Below are 24,151 nucleotides of genomic sequence, written 5' to 3'. Positions count from 1 at the left end.
TAGATTTTGTCGTGCCCTCTTCACGACTGTCTTGGCGTGCTTGGACCATGTTAGTTTGTTTGTGATGTGGACGCCAAGGAATTTGAAGCTCTCAACATGCTCCACTACAGCCCCATCAATAAGAATGGGTGCGTGCCCGGTCCTCATTTTCCTATAGTCCACAATCATCTCCTTTGTCTTGATCACATTGAGGGAGAGGTTGTTGTCCTTGCACCACACAGTCAGGTCTCTGACCTCCTCCTCCGTCTCATCGTTGTTGGTGATCACTGTTGTGTCATCAGCAAACTTAATGGTGGTGTTGGAGTCGTGCCTGGCCGGGCAGTTATGAGTGAACAGGGGGTACAGGAGGGGACTGAGCACGCACCCCTGAGGGGACCCGGTGTTGAGGATCAGTGTGGCGGATGTGTTGTTACCTACCCTTACCACCTGGGGGAGGCCCGTCAGGAAGTTCAGGATCCAGTTGCAGAGGGAGATGTTCAGTCCCAGGGTCCTTAGCTTAGTGATGAGCTTTTAAGGCACTTTGGTGTTGAACGCTAAGCTGTAGTCAATGAATAGCATTGTCACATAGGTGTTCCTTTTGTCCAGGTGGGGAAAAGCAGTGTGGAGTGCAATAGAGATTGCATAATTTGTGGATCTGTTGGGGCGGTATGCAAATTGGAGTGGGACTAGTTTCTGGGATAATGGTGTTGATGTGAGCCATTACCAGCCTTTCAAAACAGTTCATGGCTACACACGTGAGTGCTACGGGTCGGTAGTCATTTAGGCAGGTTACCTTTGTGTTCTTGGACACAGGGACAATGGTGATCTGCTTGAAACATGTTGGTATTACAGACTCAGACAGGGAGAGTTTGAAAATGTCAGTGAAGACACTTGACAGTTGGTCAGCGCAAGCTCGGAGTACACGTCCTGGTAATCTGTCCTGCCCTGCGGCCTTGTGAATGTTGACCTGTTTAAAGATCTTACTCACATTGACTGTGGAGAGCGCGATCACACCTTCGTCCATAACAGCTGATGCTCTCATGCATGTTTCAGTGGTACTTGCCTCGAAGCGAGCATATAAGTTATTTAGCTCATCTGGTAGGCTTGTGTTACTGGGCAGCTCTCGGCTGTGCTTCCCTTTCTAGTCTGTAATAGTTTGCAAGTCCTGCCACATCCGACGAGCATTGGAGCCGGTGTAGTACGATTTGATCTTAGTCCTGTATTGACGCTTTGCCTGTTTGATGGTTCGTTGGAGGGCATAGCGGGATTTCTTATAAGTGTCCGGATTAGAGTCCCGCTTCTTGACAGCGGCAGCTCTACCCTTTAGCTCAGTGCAAATGTTGCCTGTAGTCCATGGCTTCTGGTTAATGTATGCACGTACAGTCACTGTGGGGACGACGTTATCGATGCACTTATTGATGAAGCCAGTGACTGATGTGGTGTACTTGTTGGGGATGAATCAGAATTAGTTGGGTAACATAGATAAATAAGATGTTTTATTTACTTTCATAATATGCTTATGTGAGATACTTGTCATTAGAATGTCTCCTTTTGGACTATACTGTTGGCAGTTGCACTTTTCCCTTCTCAGCTAGGGCTCAGTCACTTGGGGCCCAGAGAGGGGAGAGGTCAAGTTTGAACATTGTCTTCATGTGTGAATGTATCTGTTAAACCATGTGAAGAGCTCCACAATGTCTGTACGCCAGTCACTCCCTCCTTTTCCCATTGCGGGGAGGAGTATGGCAGTGTCTGGAATCATTGTATTACCCCTCTAATGTTGCACTTATCTTTCACAGTATATGACCTAGAGGCTCACTCCCCTCAGTGAGCTTGTCCATGAGTGGATTGTACTTGAGATGGGAGTATCTAGAGTTGACAATTGATATATGCCATTGGATGAGGTAATGTTTTGGTACTATGAAGTACCAAAACGAGATTAGAACCTCGTCTTAGAGACCAAACTGAACGATAATTTATAGCTCATGCTATCTGGCTATGGGATACTCCTCTCTCAAGTAAAAGTCTTTCTTTGTGAACTGTTCCTAAGATCTGTGGTTCGTCATGTAAGTTGAGAGGGTGTATCTTGGCTATAAAAGATCTTGGTATTCTCTTATAGGCACTCTCAGAATTCATTTATAGACGCTGAATTGATCTGAGAGTCAAATGGCTATGGTGAAGCTCATATAATTAAAGATTAAGTTTAAGTATAACTCTGACTGGTGTGTGGTTTGTAAACTCTCCTCATTTAGTAATACAGGAAATTACCAAGACACACTCCTCAATGCCATCAGAAGAATCCCTGTGCTAGCAAAACAGTCCTGTAGTTTAGCATCTGCTTCAACTGACCACGTTTTTATAGACCAAGTCACTGGTGCTTCCCGCTTTAATTTTTGCTTGTAAGCAGGAATCAGGAGGATAGAATTATGGTCAGATTTGCCAAATGGTGGGCAAGGGAGAGCTTTGTACGCATCTCTGTGTGTGGAGTAATGGTGGTCTTTAGAAACCCTTTAAAAACAAACTGTGGTCAGTTTGATCCATCACTTGTAAATTCAAAGATAGTAATTAACAGTGTCTCAATCATTGATTAAAAAATGCAATAATTCATTGATTAGAGAAGCTTTTCCTGACAGTGTTGTTGCAATAGAAAAAGGTATGTGGAACTTGCTATGTGTTGTAAAAATTAGCCGAAAGTATGGACTTTATCATACAAATACAGTGCCTTGCGAAAGTATTCGGCCCCCTTGAACTTTGCGACCTTTTGCCACATTTCAGGCTTCAAACATAAAGATATAAAACTGTATTTTTTGTGAAGAATCAACAACAAGTGGGACACAATCATGAAGTGGAACGACATTTATTGGATATTTCAAACTTTTTTAACAAATCAAAAACTGAAAAATTGGGCGTGCAAAATTATTCAGCCCCTTTACTTTCAGTGCAGCAAACTCTCTCCAGAAGTTCAGTGAGGATCTCTGAATGATCCAATGTTGACCTAAATGACTAATGATGATAAATACCATCCACCTGTGTGTAATCAAGTCTCCGTATAAATGCACCTGCACTGTGATAGTCTCAGAGGTCCATTAAAACCGCAGAGAGCATCATGAAGAACAAGGAACACACCAGGCAGGTCCGAGATACTGTTGTGAAGAAGTTTAAAGCTGGATTTGGATACAAAAATATTTCCCAAGCTTTAAACATCCCAAGGAGCACTGTGCAAGCGATAATATTGAAATGGAAGGAGTATCAGACCACTGCAAATCTACCAAGACCTGGCCGTCCCTCTAAACTTTCAGCTCATACAAGGAGAAGACTGATCAGAGATGCAGCCAAGAGGCCCATGATCACTCTGGATGAACTGCAGAGATCTACAGCTGAGGTGGGAGACTCTGTCCATAGGACAACAATCAGTCGTATATTGCACAAATCTGGCCTTTATGGAAGAGTGGCAAGAAGAAAGCCATTTCTTAAAGATATCCATAAAAAGTGTTGTTTAAAGTTTGCCACAAGCCACCTGGGAGACACACCAAACATGTGGAAGGAGGTGCTCTGGTCAGATGAAACCAAAATTGAACTTTTTGGCAACAATGCAAAATGTTATGTTTGGCGTAAAAGCAAACAGCTCATCACCCTGAACACACCATCCCCACTGTCAAACATGGTGGTGGCAGCATCATGGTTTGGGCCTGCTTTTCTTCAGCAGGGACAGGGAAGATGGTTAAAATTGATGGGAAGATGGATGAAGCCAAATACAGGACCATTCTGGAAATGAAAACCTGATGGAGTCTGCAAAAGACCTGAGACTGGGACGGAGATTTGTCTTCCAACAAGACAATGATCCAAAACATAAAGTAAAATCTACAATGGAATGGTTCAAAAATAAACATATCCAGGTGTTAGAATGGCCAAGTCAAAGTCCAGACCTGAATCCAATCGAGAATCTGTGGAAAGAACTGAAAACTGCTGTTCACAAATGCTCTCCATCCAACCTCACTGAGCTCGAGCTGTTTTGCAAGGAGGAATGGGAAAAAAATTCAGTCTCTCGATATGCAAAACTGATAAGAGACATACCCCAAGCGACTTACAGCTGTAATCGCAGCAAAAGGTGGCGCTACAAAGTATTAACTTAAGGGGGCTGAATAATTTTGCACGCCCAATTTTTCAGTTTTTGATTTGTTAAAAAAGTTTGAAATATCCAATAAATGTTGTTCCACTTCATGATTGTGTCCCACTTGTTGTTGATCCTTCACAAAAAAATACAGTTTTATATCTTTATGTTTGAAGCCTGAAATGTGGCAAAAGGTCGCAAAGTTCAAGGGGGCCGAATACTTTCGCAAGGCACTGTATGTGCTCACAAACAAAGTGAGGGAAACACTCTTTAAAATAACTCATAGATGTTAGCCATCCAATGAAAGTATTTGCATGTTGAGGAGAAATGTACATTTCGTCAATCTGGGACAGAACCACTTTGTTTTTGAAATGTGTGTATGTCCCTATGTTCTGGATGGAACTTCGGCTGTGTAAAATATTTGTTAGGGACATCCATCTGCAAGCTTGTGATGTTATTTTTGTTTTTGATAGTCCAAGATTCTCCACTAACGAAAAGAATGTGATGAATTTGATCATAATTTTTGTTAAATATTATATCTATAAAATTATTTTTTTAGAAGAAACCATCTTATTCAATATTTTTTAAGGTAGATTTAAATAATTACCTTGCCATATTCAAATCAAATTAAATGTTATTGGTCAAGTACACATGGTTAGCAGATGTTATTGCGAGTGTAGCGAAATGCTTATGCTTCTTGATCAACAGTGCAGCAGTAACTAACAGGTAATATCTAACAATTTCACAACAAAACCTAATATCTAACAAATTCCACAACAAAACCAAATCCTAATTCTAGTAAAGGAATGGGATGTGAATATATAAGTATAAAATATATGGATGAGCAGTGACAGAGCGGCTAAGATGCAATAGATAGTAAAGAATAGATAGTGAACGATTCAGTATATGCATACAGTGAGAGAAAAAATGATTTGATCCCCTGCTGATCTTGTACGTTTGCCCACTGACAAAGAAGTGATCCATCTATAATTTTAACGGTAGGTTTATTTGAACAGTGAAAGACAGAATAACAACAAAAAAATCCAGAAAAACTCATGTTAAAAATGTTATAAATTGTACATACACGGATAGGGCAGTGTGCAGTGTGATGGCGATTGCATCTTCTATGTACCTATTTTGGCGGTAAGCAAATTGGAGTGGGTCTAGGGTAACAGGTAGGGTGGAGGTGATATGATCCATGCCTCTCAAAGCACTACATGATGACACATGAGTGCTACGGGGCGATAGTCATTTAGTTCAGTTACCTTAGCTTTCTTGGGAGACTGGGATAGGGATTGATTGAATATGTCTGTAAACACACCAGCCAGCTGGTCTGCACATGCTCTGAGGACGTTGTTAGGGATGCCGTCTGGGCCGGCCATGGAGAAAGAGAGCCCACAGTCTTTGGTAGCGGTCAGTGTCAGTGGCACTGTATTGTCCTCAAAGCGCGCAAAGAAGTTGTTTAATTTGTCTGGGAACAAGACATTAAATACTATGCTCTGTAAGAATAAGAAGGTAATGAAATCAAGGGGCACAACTTTCACTTGGGGGGAATAATGTCCTCCCACTTCTAAAACCAAAGTTGCGCCCCTGGTGAAATCAATTTATACTCTTAAGCTTTTCAAATGTCTTTGAATGTAAAAGCCCTGTATGTGTTTCTGTATTTGTGCTTATCTGTTTCTTTGTGATGTTTGTGTTACAAAAATCTATACATCCTTCTTAAAAATTGTAACACATTTTAATTTGTATCTTTCAAACTGTATGGAATTTCAAATATTTTTATTTATTTAAAAATGACATAATAATATAATAAAATAAACAAACGAACAAAAAACAGTACTTACTGTCCTTGAAGTGATGATCGCTCGTATCATGAACCGGAAGTGACTACAAGTTCTCCCTAGTTTGAGACCGGCAAGATGGCAGCGGACACGCAGGTTTGTGTCGCTGATCTTTAAAATGGTGCTGAATCCTCCTCGAGAATTTGTCAACAACATACTGCTGATAAGGAAGATATGATATGAGGGATAATTCATTTATTGTCGCTGCCTGTAGGGTTTCCCGTAAAATAAATGATTTAAACATTGTCCAGCTGGCTAAGCTAGCTAGCTAACCCTTACTTGGCTACTACATATTGCTGACGTTAGCCATAGGTAGCTTAAATATAGTAGCCAGCTAACTAGCAATACGTGGCTAACTAGCTAGTCAGTTTTCTCGTGGTGACCAAATCCGTTGTTTGAGATGTATCGAAACACCAACTAGATGAGTAGGTTTTACCCAGCCTGGTTTCTAATTTATTTAGCAGTTAGCTACAATGAAACATTTCATTAAGTTCTTTGTTGGCAACAGACAATTTTATTTAGAACATACTATACAGTACTTGTTTGCTAGCTACTGTTATGAGAAGCCAAACACGACTGTCTTCTGAATGGCATATTGTATTTGGTGACCACGCCTCAGTATCCAGAAATTTGCTAAATTAAATGTTTTAATTGTTATGGGTGGTCTGATCACTTTCAGCCTGATGATGCCATAGACATCTCAGAAGATATGTTTTCCATCTTGATAAATTGAAGAAAATCAGTGTGACATTTTTGAATATGCAGCACTATTGTTTCAAATGATTGACTTTATCTTAGATGCACACATTGCCAGGTGGCTTTCATTTGATTTTGGATGTCTGTGTGTATTGCACCAGGTTTCGGACACACTGAAGAAATTTGCTGTGAAAGTGACCACAGCCAGTGTAAGCGAGCGTAAGGAGATTCTTGGCGAACTAAAACAGTGCATTAGCGGCAAAGGTGAGGAGACAGATGCCCATGTAGTTAGCATAATTTGTTTATTTTCTGTTCTCTGTTTATTTTTTGTCTTGGATTGTCAAGATTAAAGCAAACTGTTGTGAGTGATTGACAATGTGTATGTCTTTATAGAGCTACCAGAGCCAGCCATCAAAGGGCTATGCAAGCTCTTCTGTCTCACTCCACACAGATACAGGTAGGTGTCCTTATCTTACTGCTCTTCAGTATTCCCCAGTTATTGATCTGTTGGAAGTGTGTGTTGAGTGTTAAATGACATGTCTTCTCTAGGGATGCTGCATCTCGACGAGCCCTCCTCTCCGTCATTGGCCTACTGGCCGAGTCTCAACCTGAAATCCTAGCAACCAGCCTCCTCCACTGCCTCCTCAACTGTGGCGTCATCAGCAAGAATGGAGCACCCAGGTAGGACATGGGGATAGGAATAGGACTACGTATAAATGCTTTGTATACATTTTACAGTGAGTTCTGTGAAATATTGTACTAATTTCACCACATACTGAATACCTTATTTGTGTTCCCTGTCCATCTTGTTGTGGTGTTGTCAGTAAGAGCACAGGCTCGGCTGCCTTCACCGGGCTGGCCTGGACCTGCCTGTTGGTTCGCTCTGTGTTCTTGGCTCCTGAGAAAAGATTGGGCCCCATCTGGAAGAAACTGGTAAGTGAGCAAGGAATCGGACACTGCTTTTAGAAACCATGCCTTTCATCTCTCAGCAATCACTATTTACATATATACTGTGAAACGATTTCTGCATGAATTTAGATGTCGTCTAGTTCCACACAGGTGAAGGGATGTTGGATTTGGTTGTTAAGGGACTTGTTAAGCCCTACTACTGTTTCTGCATCCACCCATCCATGCTTCACTATCTTTCCTCTGACAGGTGGAGGTACAGAGTTTACTGCTGGCTGAGGTGGTGGGAGGGGCTCAAGCAACAGCACTGAAGTCAACCCTGAAGAACCTGAGTCACCTATGGAAAAAGGTAAGGGAGGTGTGGGGTTGGTATTCAAGGAATGCCAGACAGTAATAAGGAATATTTGGACACTGTCATCATGGCCCCGTGTAAAATCAATATATTGGATTTGCTATGATTTAAAATGCTTGTCTCTGCTGTTTTTCTCCAGAACCCTGGCCTGGCAGATCAGTATATAAGCACCCTGTTGAGTCTGGAGCAGAACCCCAGCTCACTGGCTCTGCTGGGGGTGTGTCTGGACTTCTGCACAACTCACAAAGACATGGCCACTGTAGAGAAACACAAGGTGAGTCTGTTATTTGAATTCAGTTAGATTAAAGATATTTCTATATAATCATTTTCAAAAATTATATCTGTAAAATTATATCTGTAACCAAGCCTCTATTTTGTTTTTAGAGTGCCATATTGGACCTGTATATGAAGGCAGTCCTCATGAGCAAGACTAGACCACACCAACACCTATTGGTGAGTGGCGTTGGACTGGCCCTGAAACTGCTTTTGTCAGTGAGAACCAGAGATTGGACTTCACAACCTAAAGACCTCCCATAGCCGCAATTGATGTTAATTGTAAAATATATTTTGGGTGTTGGTGCTAAAAATGATTTTCTGTAAGGTGTTTTGTGTTCTTCTGCAGGACAAGAGTGGTTCCTTGCTGCGCCATGTCTCCCACTCTGAGTTCAAGGAGCTGCTGCTGCCTGCCCTGCAGAAGGCCATGCTCCGCAGCCCAGAGAACGCCATGCAGAGTCAGTACAGTAGCTAATATCACAATCAAACACAATTTTGTGTATATTACCTACTATGTATTGTAGTTTTATCCTTTCAAGATATAATTTCCTCTCTCCTTCAGCTGTCTCCTGTCTACTGGCTTCAGTGACTCTTGACCTCAGTCAGTATGCCATGGATATTGGAAAAGGCATAGCAAGTAAGTCAGCCCTTTATATGTAGAAATGTAGCTTTTTGAGGATGTTTCTCTCTGTGTGTGTGTGTGTGTAACCAGGCTGTAATGTGTGTTTCAGGTCAGCTGAAGGCCAATAATCCCCAGCTGATGGAGCAGGCAGTGCAGGCCATGCAGAACCTGGCCAAGCAGTGTAGTGACCCTAGCGCTGTACAGGATGTCATAACACACCTCTTCAGCATCCTGGGAGGCAAGGACAACTCACTTTACTATGACCTAAGAAACATTTGAGCACACATGGCACAACTCCCAAGTGTACCGTATGTTTTTGCACTAACAGAACTGTGTATTTTCAGGGTCAGAGGGGAAGCTTACAGCGTTCGGCCAGAAGATGAGTGTGCTGTCAGGTAGCGTGGTCACTAGTCTTCTGTCCTTCATAACCCACACTTAGTATGTAGTCTTGCAGACCGATGGGTGTTGTCTTTTAACCTTGGTTTTGACTTGTTCTGTCCAGGCATTGGCAGCTGCAGCCATCATGCTGTGTCGGGCACCTCTAGCCAAACTCTCAGCTCTGCAGTCGCTGTGCTGTTCATCCCTTATCTGCAACAAGAAGGTAAGAACTATCTCTCATTCCTTCCTCCTTCTCATTCCTTTCATCCATAGAGCGAGAGGTGCTCATGTTGTGTTTCTGTCTGTCAGTCCATGAGGGGACCTTGGTGCACGCAGTGGCTATGCTGTCTCAGTGGAGTGGGCGGCTGACGGTGGAGGTCCCCAAGGCTCTGCTGGACTGGTTCAAGAAGGCCTTCACCCTCAAGACCTCCACCTCTCCTGTCCGCCACGCATACCTGCAGGCCATGCTGGCGGCATTCAAAGGTTAGTTAGTCACAGGCACTGGGCAACTGTTGCCTGTGTGTCTGTGAGCTTGTCTTTGAAATTAAATAACTTGTCTGCGTGTATTGATCCAGTTCTACGGAATGCATGAGGCACAGAATCACAGCCCTGCCCTCTCTCTCCTCTCCAGGTGACACTCTGGGACAGCTGTCTGACCTCGTGCCCCTCCTTCTCCAGACAGTGGAGAAGGCTGCGGCCCAGAACTCCCAGCATGCTCTGCTCTCAGAGGGCGTGGCTGCTGCTGTTCTCCTGAGTCGACTGTCTCTGCTGGAGACCCAGACAGGTGAGAGAATTTAGGATCATGACACCCCATAATTATTGAAGGTTGAGGTTCCTAGTAGGGGACAGTGCCTTTGTTCATCAGTTTAGAGACTGACATACAGTGGTGTGTTTTGTCTTTGCTGCAGAGGCCAAGTTGGCTGTCTTCTGGACGCTGATCCTGGATGAGAAGAAACCTTTATTCACCACAGAGAAGTTCCTCTCCCAGGCCAGTGAGGAAGGTGAGGCATAATAAACAAACAGTACACAAAACACTAATGCAGACGGTCAGTAATCGCACAAGTGTCAACATATGGGACGATATTGAGTATTAAATCTCTTTCACACCAGCGTTGTGCACAGTGATACAGCTGTGTGAGAGAATCTTCTTGGACCACTCCCACCGACTCACCAATGGCAAATCACCGTGAGTGATTGTTTTACTGTCTCAGTCGCTCTGAATTTGTATCAGCATTTTGCGTAACACATTTCCATGTTTAGTTCTCTGTAAGTGTTGACTCTTTCTGCTCTCCTCACCTGTCAGGATGTACCACCGTGCCACTGTGGCGGTGCTGCTATCTCGTAGTTGGCGTGTGCGGAAGCGGGCACAGCAGACCGTGAAGAAGCTGCTCTCCTCCCTGGGCGGCTCCGGGCTGGCCCACGGCCTTCTGGGAGAACTAAGAGTGGTCATCAACAAACACAAGGTACAAATAGTTGACTGGGAGGCACTAAGAATTTTTATAGATTTGTAGTTGCAGGTCTCACCTCAGTGGTACTATAAACTAGTAATGACTGATTTTAAATTCGGGTGTTAAGTACAAATATTTTAATTGTATTTGTAGTGTAATATGAATGAATACATTATCCCTTTGTCATTGACTATATACTGTGTCTTTGTCTTTCCCCAGGTGTTGCCTCAGGAGATGCTGCAGACAGAGTCAGGGGAGTTGTCTGAGGTGGGAAAGGCCTACAGTCCCCCTCGCGTGTTGCTGGAGGCACTGTTTGTGGTGTGCTCTGTGGCCGGCCAGTGGAACGACACAGCCGAGGCAGACAAGATTGCCATGGAGATCCTGGTCGTCACCCACCATCCCTCCATAGGTCTGTTCGTTTACAAATTATTAATTTAATAAACAAACTAACTTTAGAATGTAGTTTTTATAACTGTGTGTTGAGCTACTGCTGCACATTTAACCCTCCAGGCTGCCCTGACATCAGTATGCTATTTTTCCCACTTCAAATAGCAGTTACATGCGCTCACCTAACGTTTTCACACCTGACAAAGATCAATGCAAAACACTCTTAATAACATTTAATGTTTTAGTTTTGTATTATCACTTGAAGTGTTTTAAAATGTTATGTAGAATCTTTTTGTAACAATCAATTCTATCATGGCGAAAATCTTCTCTTTCATTGTTGCTGTTAGCTAAACTACTGGAGAAAAGCAGCATGTCTCCTGTTTACCTTTGCCATGTGCATTTGCGTCGTTCTGATTGGTCAAGATTCAATATCAAAGAGCTTTTCTTTTTTTGAATTTTGATTATTTAGATTTCTGAACAATGATGATATTATTTCAAATGCCCATCCCTAGTATAAACCCACTACTAGTACTGACATCTTTCCCCCGGGCTCTTCTCCGATGATGCAGTTGAAGCTCGACCCGGTTTCTGGCCGCATCTGCTGTCCAGCATGAACATCAAGGCCGACGAGTTCATAGACAAGAACCTGGATGACATTCTGCCACGGCTGTTGCAGGCCAACGCTGACAATCAGGTCGGAACATATTTTACATATTGACATCCTTATATCAGATGTACACATACAATACACATACATACTTACACTCACAGCCAATGGATGGTTGAGGCCTACATTTGCTCTCTGTGATTAAATGAGACAAGCCTATGGTCTAACTTGTCATATACTCTTATTGGCTGACTGATGGTCGTCCTCTTGTTTCACCAGGCTATAAGGAATGCGGTCGGTGCCCTGTCCGGTCTCTCTCCCATCAAGCTGCTGCCACGGGTGATGGAGCATGTGACACAGTGGCTGTCCAATCCTGCGTTGCGGCAGGTCACCAGGGAGGAGTACGCCATCATGCTCACCCCTGAGGGAGAGCTGTATGACAAGAGCATCATCCAGAGGTAGGACACATACAGTGTAAGAGCTGTTCTGTCGGCAAGAATGCTTATCATTGTTTCAAAGACCTTGGCTATGTTGATTTCTTAGTTAAACTCAAAGGCTTGCTTCAACATTTCATTCTCTTCCTCCCGTGTCCTGTGCAGTGCCCAGCAGGAGAGCACAAAGAAGGGCAACATGAAGAGGGAGAACAAGGCCTACTCGTATAAGGAACAGATCATAGAGCTAGAGCTGCAGGAGGTGAGACTATGGGGGGCAATGATTGAAAAACTAGATGGAGAGAGGCTTGTTAACTGTTGCGCTCCTACCTCTTACCTTATTACTGTACAGTGCCTTCAGAAAATATTCACACCCCTTGACTTTTTCCACATTTTGTTGTTACAGCCTGAATTTAAAATGGATTGAATTTAGATGTGTTTTTTTCTCACTGGCCTACACACAATACTCCATAATGTCGAAGTGGAATTATGTCCCTCAGTTGAGCAGTGAATTTCAAACACAGATTCAACCACGAAGGTCAGGGATATTTTTCAGTGCTTCGCAAAGAAGGGAACATATTGGTATAAGTACAAAAGCAAACATTAAATATCCCTTTGAGTATGGTTAAGTTAATTACACTGTGGATGGTGTATCAATATACCCAGTCACTACAATTTTTTAAATGTCACTTTTATTTAACTAGGCAAGTCAGTTAAGAACACATTCTTATTTACAATAACGGCCTACCAAAAAGGCAAAAGGCCTCCTGCAGGGACGGGGGCCTGAGATTAAAAAATAATAATGAATACAATATAAATATAGGACAAAACACACATCACATCGAGACAACACTACATAAAGAGAGACCTAAGACAACAACATAGCAAGGCAGCAGCACATGACAACACAGCATGGTAGCAACATAACAACAACATGGTAGCAGCACAAAACATTATTGGGCACAGTCAACAGCACAAAGGTCAAGAAAGATACCAGCGTACTTCCTAACTCCGTAGCCAGTGAGGAATGAAACCGCTCAGGGATTTCACCACAATGCCAATGGTACATTTAAAACGGTTAGAGCAGTGGTGACCAGCCATTTCTGAGTCAAGATCACTTTCACAGTTAAAAAGCAAGCTGAGATCTACTGCTCAGATTTTATTATTTTACATTAACCTCACACAGACAGTTTAATAGGAATGAGGTCGGGGCACTAGGCCTAATACATTATCACAGCATATTAGATGTATGATTGGCCTGCCAATATTGTTAATCAGACCATATTATATTTCAAAACTCGAGCTTTGATAACAAAATAGATCAGTTGGTTTAGCACTAGTTGAGCATGAATTGGATTTTTTATTTTTTATTTTACTGGACTGATGGTACCTGCATCTGATGGTCAGCGAGGTCAAATCACGACGTCAGTGATCTCCAGGTCAAAACGTCGGAGCTCTAGAAAGATAACCCAAGTTTCCGACTTGGAACTCAAAGTTGGATGTCAGTTCAAAACTATTTTTCCCAGCCGCCTCTCACAGTCCCTGCTCTCTCCTTCCTTTCCTCCAGTGAGACTGATCAGAGAGAGGTGACACCGTCTTCCACCTGATGGCGAAACTCGAGTCGCACCGCATCTGCCTCATGCACAAATTCATGTTGTTCCTATGATCAGAGAAAGTTAAATATTCCTTAATATTAACATAGACACAGCGAGCTGCTAATAATAATAAAACGCAGGGCTGTCGATACTTGGCTACTCATTCATTGCAGCTGCATCCCAAGCGGAAATACGGAGAAGTGTGTTTTGTAATAGTGTTAATAGTAATAACTCATTCGTAAAAACAGCAGCTCTTTGCTGTATCCGTTGATAGTCTCATTGTGGTCATGGTTTTAATAGTTATTAAATCTTGCGTAGGCTAGTAGCCTATTAAACTTGGCTGTGGCCAGGGTCATGGAAGCTCTGTAGCCACAGTGATTTGAGCTATCCGATTGGGCAGCACAGTAGGTGCTCTAGATTTAGTTACAGATATGCCGGTGTGCAGGACTTTAGAATCAAGTGCACCTACCGGCAACAGCTCAACACAATTTTTTTTAAAGGAAGCCTCTCGTTGGCTTTCTACAGAAATATTTGATGATTGACTAGGAATGCCTTGAAGATTGACCGGTTGACTGGGTTAGAGTTTAATGGCTGTGATAGGACTGAAGATAGATCAACAACATTGTAGTTACTCCACAATACTAACCTGATTGAGACAGTAAAAGTAAATCCTGTACAGAATAAAAATATTCCAAAACGTCAGTGGTTGACAAAAAACAATTGTCATACTTCAGTTAAAGATGCCTTAATAGAAAATTAAAATACTTCTTGAGTAAAAGTTTTAAATATACTTAAGTATCAAAAGTAAATGTAATTGTAATAATATACATAATATTTAATGTGTGAATAATTTCAAATGGCTTATATTAAGCAAACAAGACGGCACCATTTTCTTGTTTTGGGACGTTAAATGGGTGTCCTGACTCTGTGGTCACTGAAAGATCCCATGGCACTTATCGTAAGAGTAGGGATGTTAACCCTGGTGTCATGGCTAAATTCCCAATCTGGCCCTCACCATCACGGTCATGTAATCATCCCCAGCTTCCAATTGGCTCATTGTATCTATTTCCCAGGTCGTTGCTGTAAATGAGAATGTGTTCCCAGTCAACTTACATGGTAAAATAAGGTTTAAATTAAGTCTGCCAGATCGGAGGCAATAGGGATGACCAGGGATATTCTCTTGATAAGAGCATGGTTTTGACAATTTTCCCGTCCTGCAAGACATTCAAAATGTAATGTACTTTTGGGTGTCAGGGAAAATGTATGGAGTAAATATGTTATTTTCTTTAGGAATGTCGTCAAGTGAAAGTTGTCAAATATAAATAAAGTACAATACAGATACTGAAAAAAATGACTTAAGTAGTACTTTAAAGTATTTCTACTTAAGTACTTTACACCACAGCAAAACATGCATCCAAAGGCACTAATGTAAAACTGCAAAAAATGTGGCAAAGCAATTCACTTTTTGTCCTAAATACAAAGTGTGATGTTTGGGGCAAATCCAATTCTACACATTGAGTACCACTCTCCATATTTTCAAGCATAGTGGTGGCTGCATCATGTTATGGATATGCTTGTAATTGTTAACGATTGAGTTTTTCAGGATAAAAAATAAATGGGATGGAGCTCAGCACAGGCAAAATCCTAGAGGAAACCCGGTTCAGTCTGCTTTCCACCAGACACTGGGAGATGAATTCACCTTTAAGCAGGACAGTAACCTAAAACACAAGGCCAAATCTACACTGGAGTTGCTTACCAAGAAGACAATGAATTTTTGACTTGTTGCTCTGTGTGTGCTCACTGCTCAATGATTGTTTATATTGTAATTGTTTTTAATAACCTGCCCATGGACTGTGGTTGAAAATTAGCTGACTGGCTAAAACCGGCACTTTTACTGAAACGTTGATTAATGTGCACCGTGTAAACTCACTCACTCAAGCTACTTGGATAATCTATGGCAAGACCTGAACATGGTAGTCTAGCAATGACCAACAATCAATTTGACAGAGCATGAAACATTTTGACAAGAAAAATGGGCAAATGTTGCTTAGAGACTTACCTAGAAACACTCACAGCTGTAATCTCCTCAGTGCTGTGAATACGTTCATTTTCAATACATTTGCAAAAAAATATCTAAAAACATGTTTCACTTTGTCATTGAGGTATTATGTGTAGATGGTTGAGATTTTTTTTTTTTTTTTGTCCATTTTGAATTCCGTCTAACACAACAAAGTGAAATAAGTCGAGGGGTATGAGTACTGTGTATGGGCTAATAGATGCAGGAGCATATTGGTACTGTTTGATGATCCTGTTATCAGAGAATGTAAACTGAACAAAAATATAAACACAACATGTTACAGAGTTACAGTTTATATAAAGAAATCAGTCAGTTGAAATAAATTCATTAGGCGGTTATCTATGGATTTGTCATGAATGGGAATACAGATATGCATCTGTTAATCATAGAACCCTTTAAAAAAAATGGTTGGGCGTGGATCCCAAAACCAGCCAGTATCTGGTGTGACCACCATTTGCGTCTTGCAGCGTGACACATCTCCTTCGCTTGTTGATCTGGCTGTTGATTGTGGCATGTTGTGCCACTCCTCTCCAGTGGTTGTGCGAAGTTGTTGGATATTGGCGGGAACTAGCACACATTGCTGTACATGTTTATACAGTGCATTCCAAACATGCTTAATGAGTGACATGTCTGGTGAGTATGCAGTTGTGTTCATTGTCCGTAGCTTATCCCTGCTCATACCAAAACCCCACCGCCAAGAATGGTGCACTCTGTTCACAACGTTGACATTGGCAAACAGCTCGCCCACATGATGCAATACACACTGTCTGCCATTGGCTCGGTACAGTTGAAACCGGGATTCATCCGTGAAAAGCACACTTTTCCAGCGTACCAGCGGTCATCGAAAGTGAGAATTTTCCCACTGAAATCGGTTATAACGCAGAACAGTTGAGGACAACGAGCATGCAGATGAGCTTCCCAGAAATGGTTTCTGACAGTTTGTGCAGAGATTCTTGGGTTGTGCAGAGATTCTTGGTCTGACGATCCCGCAGCTGAAGAAGCCGGATGTGGAGGTCCTAGACGTGGTCTGTGGTTGTCAGGCCAGTTGGCTGTACTGCTAATTCTCTGGCAACAGCACTGGTGGACATTCCTGCGAACAACATGTCAATAGCACAATCCCTCAACTTGAGACATCTGTGCCATTGTGTTTTGTGACACAACTGCACATTTTAGAGTGGCTGAGATATTGTCTCCAGCACAAGGTACACCTGTGTAATGATCATGCTGTTTAATCTGCTGCTTGATATGCTACACCTGTCAAGTGGATGGATTATCTTGGCAAAGATAGAAATGCTCACTAACAGGGATGTAAACAAAGTTGTGGACAAAAATCAAGAGAAATCAACTTTTGGCGCTTATGGAACATTTCTGGGATTATTTATTACAGCTCATGAAACATGGGACCAACACTTTACATGTTTTGTATTTTTGTTCAGTATAATAGGTCTAAGTTGAATTATGATTGAACCATCCTTAATTGAAGAAAGTAAAGTTATCATGAAATGAACACGGTGATTTCTGTCCGTTTTAGGAGATCAAGAAGAAGAAAGGCATCAAAGACGAGTTGCAGCTGACCAGCAAACAAAAGGAGATGATGCAAGCCCAGCTGGAGAAAGAGTCCTCCATTCGCAAGAGACTACAAGGGGTACGGCCAGACACTTTGTGACATTTTTCACACTTATCCAGTTTCTCAAACATTAAACTCTAGACATTGACATAATGTTCCTGTTGTTTGATCGATCGACTGTTGTGGTTGTCAGTTGGACATGGAGCTGCAGTGTGCGGTGGGTCTGCTGGAGGCAATGTTGATCCAGAAGCCTCCCCAGATCTCCTGGCAGCTCCCAGGGGTCCTCCAGGTCCTACTTCCCCTCCTCCACTCCCCTCTGGCCGCCCCACGCCTGCAGCAGGCCTTCCTCGACATAGGAGCCTGCCTCATGCCCACTGAGTTGCACTACCTGGGTACATATAATATATGGTGTAATATATTCCATTTTGTAGACACTTTTATCCAAAGCATAAACGAATACACTCAGTAGAGCTTTCATCTCACTTCCCTCATATGTCCTTGTTCACACACCTTCACAGATCTGACAGGACTAGATAGGAGAAAATAACATGGAAACTCCATCTAGCCTACATGAAAACTATGTGGAGTTATTTCTTGTACCTATCCAGTTGTCTCTGATCTTTAAATGGGAGTGAACAAAAATAAGGTGGAGGGAAAAACGTTCTACTTCCTGTGATGAAACTTCCTCTTACCATCTGCATGTTCTACTCATGGTCTTCTCCACAGCTGTGCTGGTGGGCCGGGTGACACTGCGCCTGATGAAACCTGAGTGTGATCTGGACGAGGCCTGGGGACAGGAGGATCTAGAAACAGCCACCCAGCGCACTGTCGGGCTGCTGCACATGCACACTGTCCCACACAGAGAGGGCAAGGCTGGTGGTGAGCACACCCACGCACACGCACACAGAGAGAGGGCAAGGCTGGTGGTGTGAAAACATACACGCACATAGAGAGGGCAAGGCTGGTGGTGTGAAAACATACACACACATAGAGGGCAAGGCTGGTGGTTTGAAAACATATACACACACAGAGAGAGGGCAAGGCTGGTGGTGTGAAAACATATACACACACACACACAGAGAGGGCAAGGCTGGTGGTGTGAAAACACACACACACACAGAGAGGGCAAGGCTGGTGGTGTGAAAACATACACACACACACAGAGAGGGCAAGGCTGGCGGTGTGAAAACATACACACACAGACAGAGAGGGCAAGGCTGGCGGTGTGAAAACATACACACACAGACAGAGAGGGCAAGGCTGGCGGTGTGAAAACATACACACACACACACAGAGAGGGGCAAGGCTGGCGGTGTGAAAACATACACACACACACAGAGAGGGCAAGGTGGATGGTGTCAAAACATACACACACACAGAGAGGGCAAGGCTGGCGGTGTCAAAACATACACACACACACAGAGAGGGCAAGGCTGGCGGTGTCAAAACATACACACACACACACAGAGAGGGCAAGGCTGGCGGTGTCAAAACATACACACACACACAGAGAGGAGGGCAAGGCTGGCGGTGTCAAAACATACACACACACACACAGAGGGGGGCAAGGCTGGCGGTGTCAAAACATACACACACACACACACAGAGAGGGCAAGGCTGACGGTGTCAAAACATACACACACACAGAGAGGGCAAGGCTGGCGGTGTCAAAACACACACAGAGAGGGCAAGGCTGGCGGTGTCAAAACACACACACACAGAGAGGGCAAGGCTGGCGGTGTGAAAACACACACACACACAGAGAGGGCAAGGCTGGTGGTGTGAAAACATACACACACACACAGAGAGGGCAAGGCTGGTGGTGTGAAAAAGGCTGGCGGTGTGAATACATACACACACACAGAGGGGCAAGGCTGGTGGTGTGAAAACATACACACACACACACAGAGAGGGCAAGGCTGACGGTGTCAAAACATATACACACACAGAGAGGGCAAGGCTGGCGGTGTCAAAACATACACACACACACACAGAGAGGGCAAGGCTGGTGGTGTGAAAACATACACACACACACACAGAGAGAGGGCAAGGCTGGTGGTGAGCGCGCAGAGAGAGGGCAAGGCTGGTGGTGAACGCGCAGAAAGAGGGCAAGGCTGGTGGTGAGCACACACACAGAGAGAGGGCAAGGCTGGTGAAGAAACACGGACACAATACAGACACACATCAACGACATCAACATCATTGAGATTATACCTGCTGGTGGCCTAATGCTCTCATCATGTTGTTTCAGACATGGCTCCACTGTCTGCCCCAGCCTTCTCCTTCTGTTTCCCCTTGCTCAACACCGTGCTCAGGGACTCCTCAGGCAGCACTGAGGAGACGGAGAGCATGCAGGTCCGTGCCTTGCAGGTCATCAATGTGCACGCTCAACTTCGCGCTGAGGTTGACACCACAGACATACTCATCGATGAGGTAAGAGTTGATCAAGTTTATTGTCTCAGTGTGTTGTCACATCCCTTTGTCTGAGGCATACTCCTACCAACGTATAATACTCCTACCAACGTATAATACTCCTACCAGCGTATAATACTCCTACCAACGTATAATACTCCTACCAACGTATAATACTCCTACCAACGTATAATACTCCTACCAGCGTATAATACTCCTACCAACGTATAATACTCCCTATCAACGTATAATACTCCAATGTATATAACGTATAATACTCTACCAACGTATAATACTCCTACCAACGTATAATACTCCTACCAACGTATAATACTCCTACCAGCGTATAATACTCCTACCAGCGTATAATACTCCTACCAGCGTATAATACTCCTACCAGCGTATAATACTCCTACCAACGTATAATACTCCTATCAACGTATAATACTCCTACCAAATACGTATAATACTCCTACCAACGTATAATACTCCTACCAACGTATAATACTCCTACCAACGTATAATACTCCTACCAGCGTATAATACTCCTACCAACGTATAATACTCCTACCAGCGTATAATACTCCTACCAACGTATAATACTCCTACCAACGTATAATACTCCTACCAACGTATAATACTCCTACCAACGTATAATACTCCTACCAGCGTATAATACTCCTACCAGCGTATAATACTCCTACCAGCGTATAATACTCCTACCAGCGTATAATACTCCTACCAGCGTATAATACTCCTACCAACGTATAATACTCCTACCAACGTATAATACTCCTACCAACGTATAATACTCCTACCAACGTATAATACTCCTACCAACGTATAATACTCCTACCAACGTATAATACTTTTCTCTTCCTGTACTCTCCACTCTATTAATGGCTGGCCATCATGGACAAGGGGCTTATGTTTGTATGACTTGTCTCTCTGTTTTGTTTCTCAGAATGGTCCTGAGCTGCTACCTCGTTTCAGTATGCTGCTTCTCCTGACCAGAGTCATCTCCACTGCAGCACCCAGGCTGCAGGTACACACTCCAACACCATGCTTCTACCACAATTACAGGCAAATACTAACCAGTAGAGCTCTCACATACGTTTATACAGTGTGTTTGAGTGTAGATCTGTAATTGTGTGTGTTTCAGGTGCTGGCGTCCCAGTGTCTGACAGCAGTGTGTGCCAGTGGAGGAGGAGAGAAGGGCTGTGCTTTGGCTGAGCAGGATGAGATAGACGTCCTGCTGGAGGCTTTGCTCTCCCCCTGCTTCTCTGTCAGAGACGCTGCCCTCAGGGTGAGGAAATAGTGTGTGTGTGTGTACTGTGTGTGGGTCTTTGGATGTGTGTTAATGTCCCACCTCTCTTTCTGTCCAGGGCCTGTTGGAAATGGAGATGGCTCTGCCTACAGAAAGTACAGATGCCAATGGTCTGCGTGTTCTCCGCAGGCTGTGGGTGTCCAGGTTTGATGTGGAGGAGGAGGGCAGGACCCTGGCTGAGAAGTGAGTATCTAACATGGTCTCCTCTGTGTAATACTTAGCTAGTTGAATATAGCTCCCGTCTTCAAATGACTTTGCTTTCGAGAAGTAGTGCGTCTCCCCTCATGTAGCGTAGCTGCTGTGACTGACCATACCACTCTGCTCCCCTTCTCTCCCCCAGGCTGTGGCAGGCTCTGTGTCTGGAGCTGGTCCCTGACCATACCTCTCTGCTCCCCTTCTCTCCCCCAGGCTGTGGCAGGCTCTGTGTCTGGAGCTGGTCCCTGACCATACCACTTTGCTCCCCTTCTCTCCCCCAGGCTGTGGCAGGCTCTGTGTCTGGAGCTGGTCCCTGACCATACCTCTCTGCTCCCCTTCTCTCCCCCAGGCTGTGGCAGGTTCTGTGTCTAGAGCTGGTCCCTGACCATACCACTCTGCTCCCCTTCTCTCCCCCAGGTTGTGGCAGGCTCTGTGTCTGGAGCTGGTCCCTGACCATACCACTCTGCTCCCCTTCTCTCCCCCAGGTTGTGGCAGGCTCTGTGTCTGGAGCTGGTCCCTGACCATACCTCTCTGCTCCCCTTCTTTCCCCCAGGCTGTGGCAGGCTCTGTGTCTGGAGCTGGTCCCTGAGCTGTGCTCTCTGCTCATCGGAGATGTGACCCACCATGAGGAGGCTGTGCGTACTGCCGGGGCCGAGGCTCTGTCCAGTGCCATCAGCGAGTACCGCGACCAGTCCCCCGCTGTCCTGGGCCAGCTCAATGAGCTCTACCACCAGAAACTCTACGTGAGTCTCCCTCACCCACGGCCCTCCTATCACAGCTCAGGAATAGTCAGGTATCAGGAGTGGTGTGTTGTAAGATACACTATAAAAGTATGTGGACACCCTTTCAAATTTGTGGATTCGGCTATTTCAGCCACACCCGTTGTTGACGGGTATTAAGTTGAGCACAGAGCCATGCAATCTCCATAGACAAACACATGGCACCGTCATAGGATGGTGCAACAAGTCAGTTCTAAAAATGTCTGCCCTGCTAGAGTTTCCCTGGCCAACTAAGTGCTGTTATGGTGAAGTGGAAACGGCTCAGTCACGAAGTGGTAGGCCACACATGCTCATAGAACAGTACCGCTGAAGCTCGTAAAATCATCTGTTCTCGATTGCAACACTCACTACCGAGTTCCAAACTGCCTCTGGAAGCCAATTCAACACTAAAAGCCTAAGTTAACCATACACAATGCCCAGCGTCGGCTGTAGTGGTGTAAAGCTCTCCGCCATTGGACTCTGGAGCAATGGAAAACGTTGTCTGGAGTAATGAATCACACGTCACCATCTGGCAGTCCGACGGATGAATCTGGGTTTGGCGGATGCCAGAAGAACGCTACTTGCCCGAATGCATAGTGCCAACTACAGTTTGGTAGAGGAGGAATAATGGTCTGGGACTGTTTGTCATGGTTTGGGCTCCTTAGTTCCAGTGAAGGGAAATCTTAACGCTACAGCATACAATGACATTATAGATGATTCTGTACTTCCAAATGTGGCAATAGTTTGGGGAAGGCCCTTTCTTGTTTCAACATGACAATGCCCCAGTGCACAAAGCGAGATACATACAGAACTGTTTTTTCGAGATCGGTGTGGAAGAACTTGACTGGCCTGCACAGAGCCCTGACCTCAACCCCATCGAACACCTTTAGGGTGAATTGGAACGCTGATTGTTCCAACATCTAGTGGAAAGCCTTCTCATAAGAGTGGAGGCTTTTATAGCAGCAAAGGGGGACCAACTACATATTAATACCCATGATTTTGGAATGAGATGTTGGATGAGCAGGTGTCCACATACTTTTGGTCATGTAGTGTAGAACCATGGTTAATGTGAAACTGTTGTGTTTTTCCAGAGACCTCCTCCTATCCTGGATGCTTTAGGACGAGTCATCTCTGAACAACCACCTGACCAGTGGGAAGCCAGGTAAGCGAACGCTCTGCCACTCAACAATGTCGATACAACTCTTATTCCAGTCTATAGCACTGGGTGATGGTTTAAGTGGCACCACCTTGTGCATAGTGTCTAAGGGTATGTTGGTGTCTGCAGGTGTGGCATCGCCCTGGCTCTGAACAAGCTGTGTCAGTATCTGGAAGAGCCCCAGGTCACTCCTCTCTTCCTGTTCTTTGTTCCTGACGCCCTGAATGACCGTCACCCTGAGGTGCGGCGCTGCATGCTGGATGCTGCCCTCTCTGCCCTCAACACACACGGAAAGGTACCAACACTCTTTAAATACTCTAGACAAACACACCCTTCTCCTGGCACCCAATGCAACTGCTCCTCTCTCAATTGACTCCTACCAACTCAATACAGTATATCCCTTTTCTTTCTGAGCAGTGTGTTGTTGTGTTCCAGGACAATGTGAGCTCCCTGCTCCCCGTGTTCGAGGAGTTTCTGAAGGATGCCCCCCAGGACGCCAGCTACGACTCAGTCCGCCAGAGTGTGGTCATCCTAATGGGCTCTCTGGCCAAACATCTGGAAAAGAGTGACCCCAAGGTCAAACCCATTGTGGCCAAGCTCATTACAGCACTCTCCACACCCTCACAGCAGGTACTGGAACAATCCCTCACATTATTCGCTATAGGTTTCATCTTGATTTCTAGAACCTATTTGCATTGACCTTTACAATCAAATGCCTGCTTATTGTAATTGTTTCCTTGTTTGTCTCTTTCCTCTCTCAGGTCCAGGAGTCTGTGGCTAGCTGCCTGCCCCCTCTGGTACCTGCCATCCGGGAGGATGCTGGGGGGATGGTGCGGAAGCTGCTGCAGCTGCTGTTGGAAAGTGACAAGTACGCTGAGAGGAAGGGCGCGGCCTACGGCCTGGCCGGCCTGGTCAAAGGCCTGGGAATCCTGGCCCTCAAACAGCAGGACATCATGAGCACCCTGACCGACGCCATCCAGGACAAGAAGAACTTCAGACGCAGAGAGGGTCAGTGACTCCTCGCCAGTTTCTTAAC

The 24,151-nt window shown here is 44.4% G+C and overlaps 1 protein-coding gene across 1 annotated transcript in view; it reads left to right on the top strand.

The window, feature by feature from the left end:
* Positions 1-5,980: 5,980 nt before the first annotated feature.
* Positions 5,981-24,151, top strand: part of LOC135539990 (stalled ribosome sensor GCN1-like) — a 30,592-nt gene continuing 12,421 nt past the window's right edge. Inside the window, exons 1-34 of the mRNA XM_064966280.1 lie at positions 5,981-6,024; positions 6,786-6,888; positions 7,018-7,081; positions 7,174-7,305; positions 7,449-7,557; positions 7,781-7,879; positions 8,022-8,156; positions 8,267-8,335; positions 8,505-8,613; positions 8,718-8,792; positions 8,887-9,015; positions 9,122-9,172; positions 9,280-9,378; positions 9,465-9,638; positions 9,787-9,939; positions 10,064-10,156; positions 10,266-10,341; positions 10,459-10,618; positions 10,823-11,012; positions 11,560-11,684; positions 11,877-12,055; positions 12,197-12,290; positions 17,232-17,345; positions 17,461-17,659; positions 17,994-18,146; positions 19,519-19,700; positions 20,644-20,724; positions 20,842-20,985; positions 21,065-21,189; positions 21,755-21,944; positions 23,051-23,121; positions 23,245-23,410; positions 23,551-23,745; positions 23,877-24,123. Coding sequence (XP_064822352.1) covers positions 6,007-6,024; positions 6,786-6,888; positions 7,018-7,081; positions 7,174-7,305; positions 7,449-7,557; positions 7,781-7,879; positions 8,022-8,156; positions 8,267-8,335; positions 8,505-8,613; positions 8,718-8,792; positions 8,887-9,015; positions 9,122-9,172; positions 9,280-9,378; positions 9,465-9,638; positions 9,787-9,939; positions 10,064-10,156; positions 10,266-10,341; positions 10,459-10,618; positions 10,823-11,012; positions 11,560-11,684; positions 11,877-12,055; positions 12,197-12,290; positions 17,232-17,345; positions 17,461-17,659; positions 17,994-18,146; positions 19,519-19,700; positions 20,644-20,724; positions 20,842-20,985; positions 21,065-21,189; positions 21,755-21,944; positions 23,051-23,121; positions 23,245-23,410; positions 23,551-23,745; positions 23,877-24,123 — 4,303 coding nt within the window. The 5' untranslated portion in view covers positions 5,981-6,006. The remainder of the gene's footprint in view (positions 6,025-6,785; positions 6,889-7,017; positions 7,082-7,173; positions 7,306-7,448; positions 7,558-7,780; positions 7,880-8,021; positions 8,157-8,266; positions 8,336-8,504; positions 8,614-8,717; positions 8,793-8,886; positions 9,016-9,121; positions 9,173-9,279; positions 9,379-9,464; positions 9,639-9,786; positions 9,940-10,063; positions 10,157-10,265; positions 10,342-10,458; positions 10,619-10,822; positions 11,013-11,559; positions 11,685-11,876; positions 12,056-12,196; positions 12,291-17,231; positions 17,346-17,460; positions 17,660-17,993; positions 18,147-19,518; positions 19,701-20,643; positions 20,725-20,841; positions 20,986-21,064; positions 21,190-21,754; positions 21,945-23,050; positions 23,122-23,244; positions 23,411-23,550; positions 23,746-23,876; positions 24,124-24,151) is intronic.

The sequence above is a fragment of the Oncorhynchus masou genome, chromosome 1, assembly GCF_036934945.1.
Source record: "Oncorhynchus masou masou isolate Uvic2021 chromosome 1, UVic_Omas_1.1, whole genome shotgun sequence".
Classification (NCBI taxonomy): Eukaryota; Metazoa; Chordata; class Actinopteri; order Salmoniformes; family Salmonidae; genus Oncorhynchus; species Oncorhynchus masou.
Note: the sequence above shows the minus strand (reverse complement) of the source record. Positions and strands in the feature narration are given on the sequence as shown.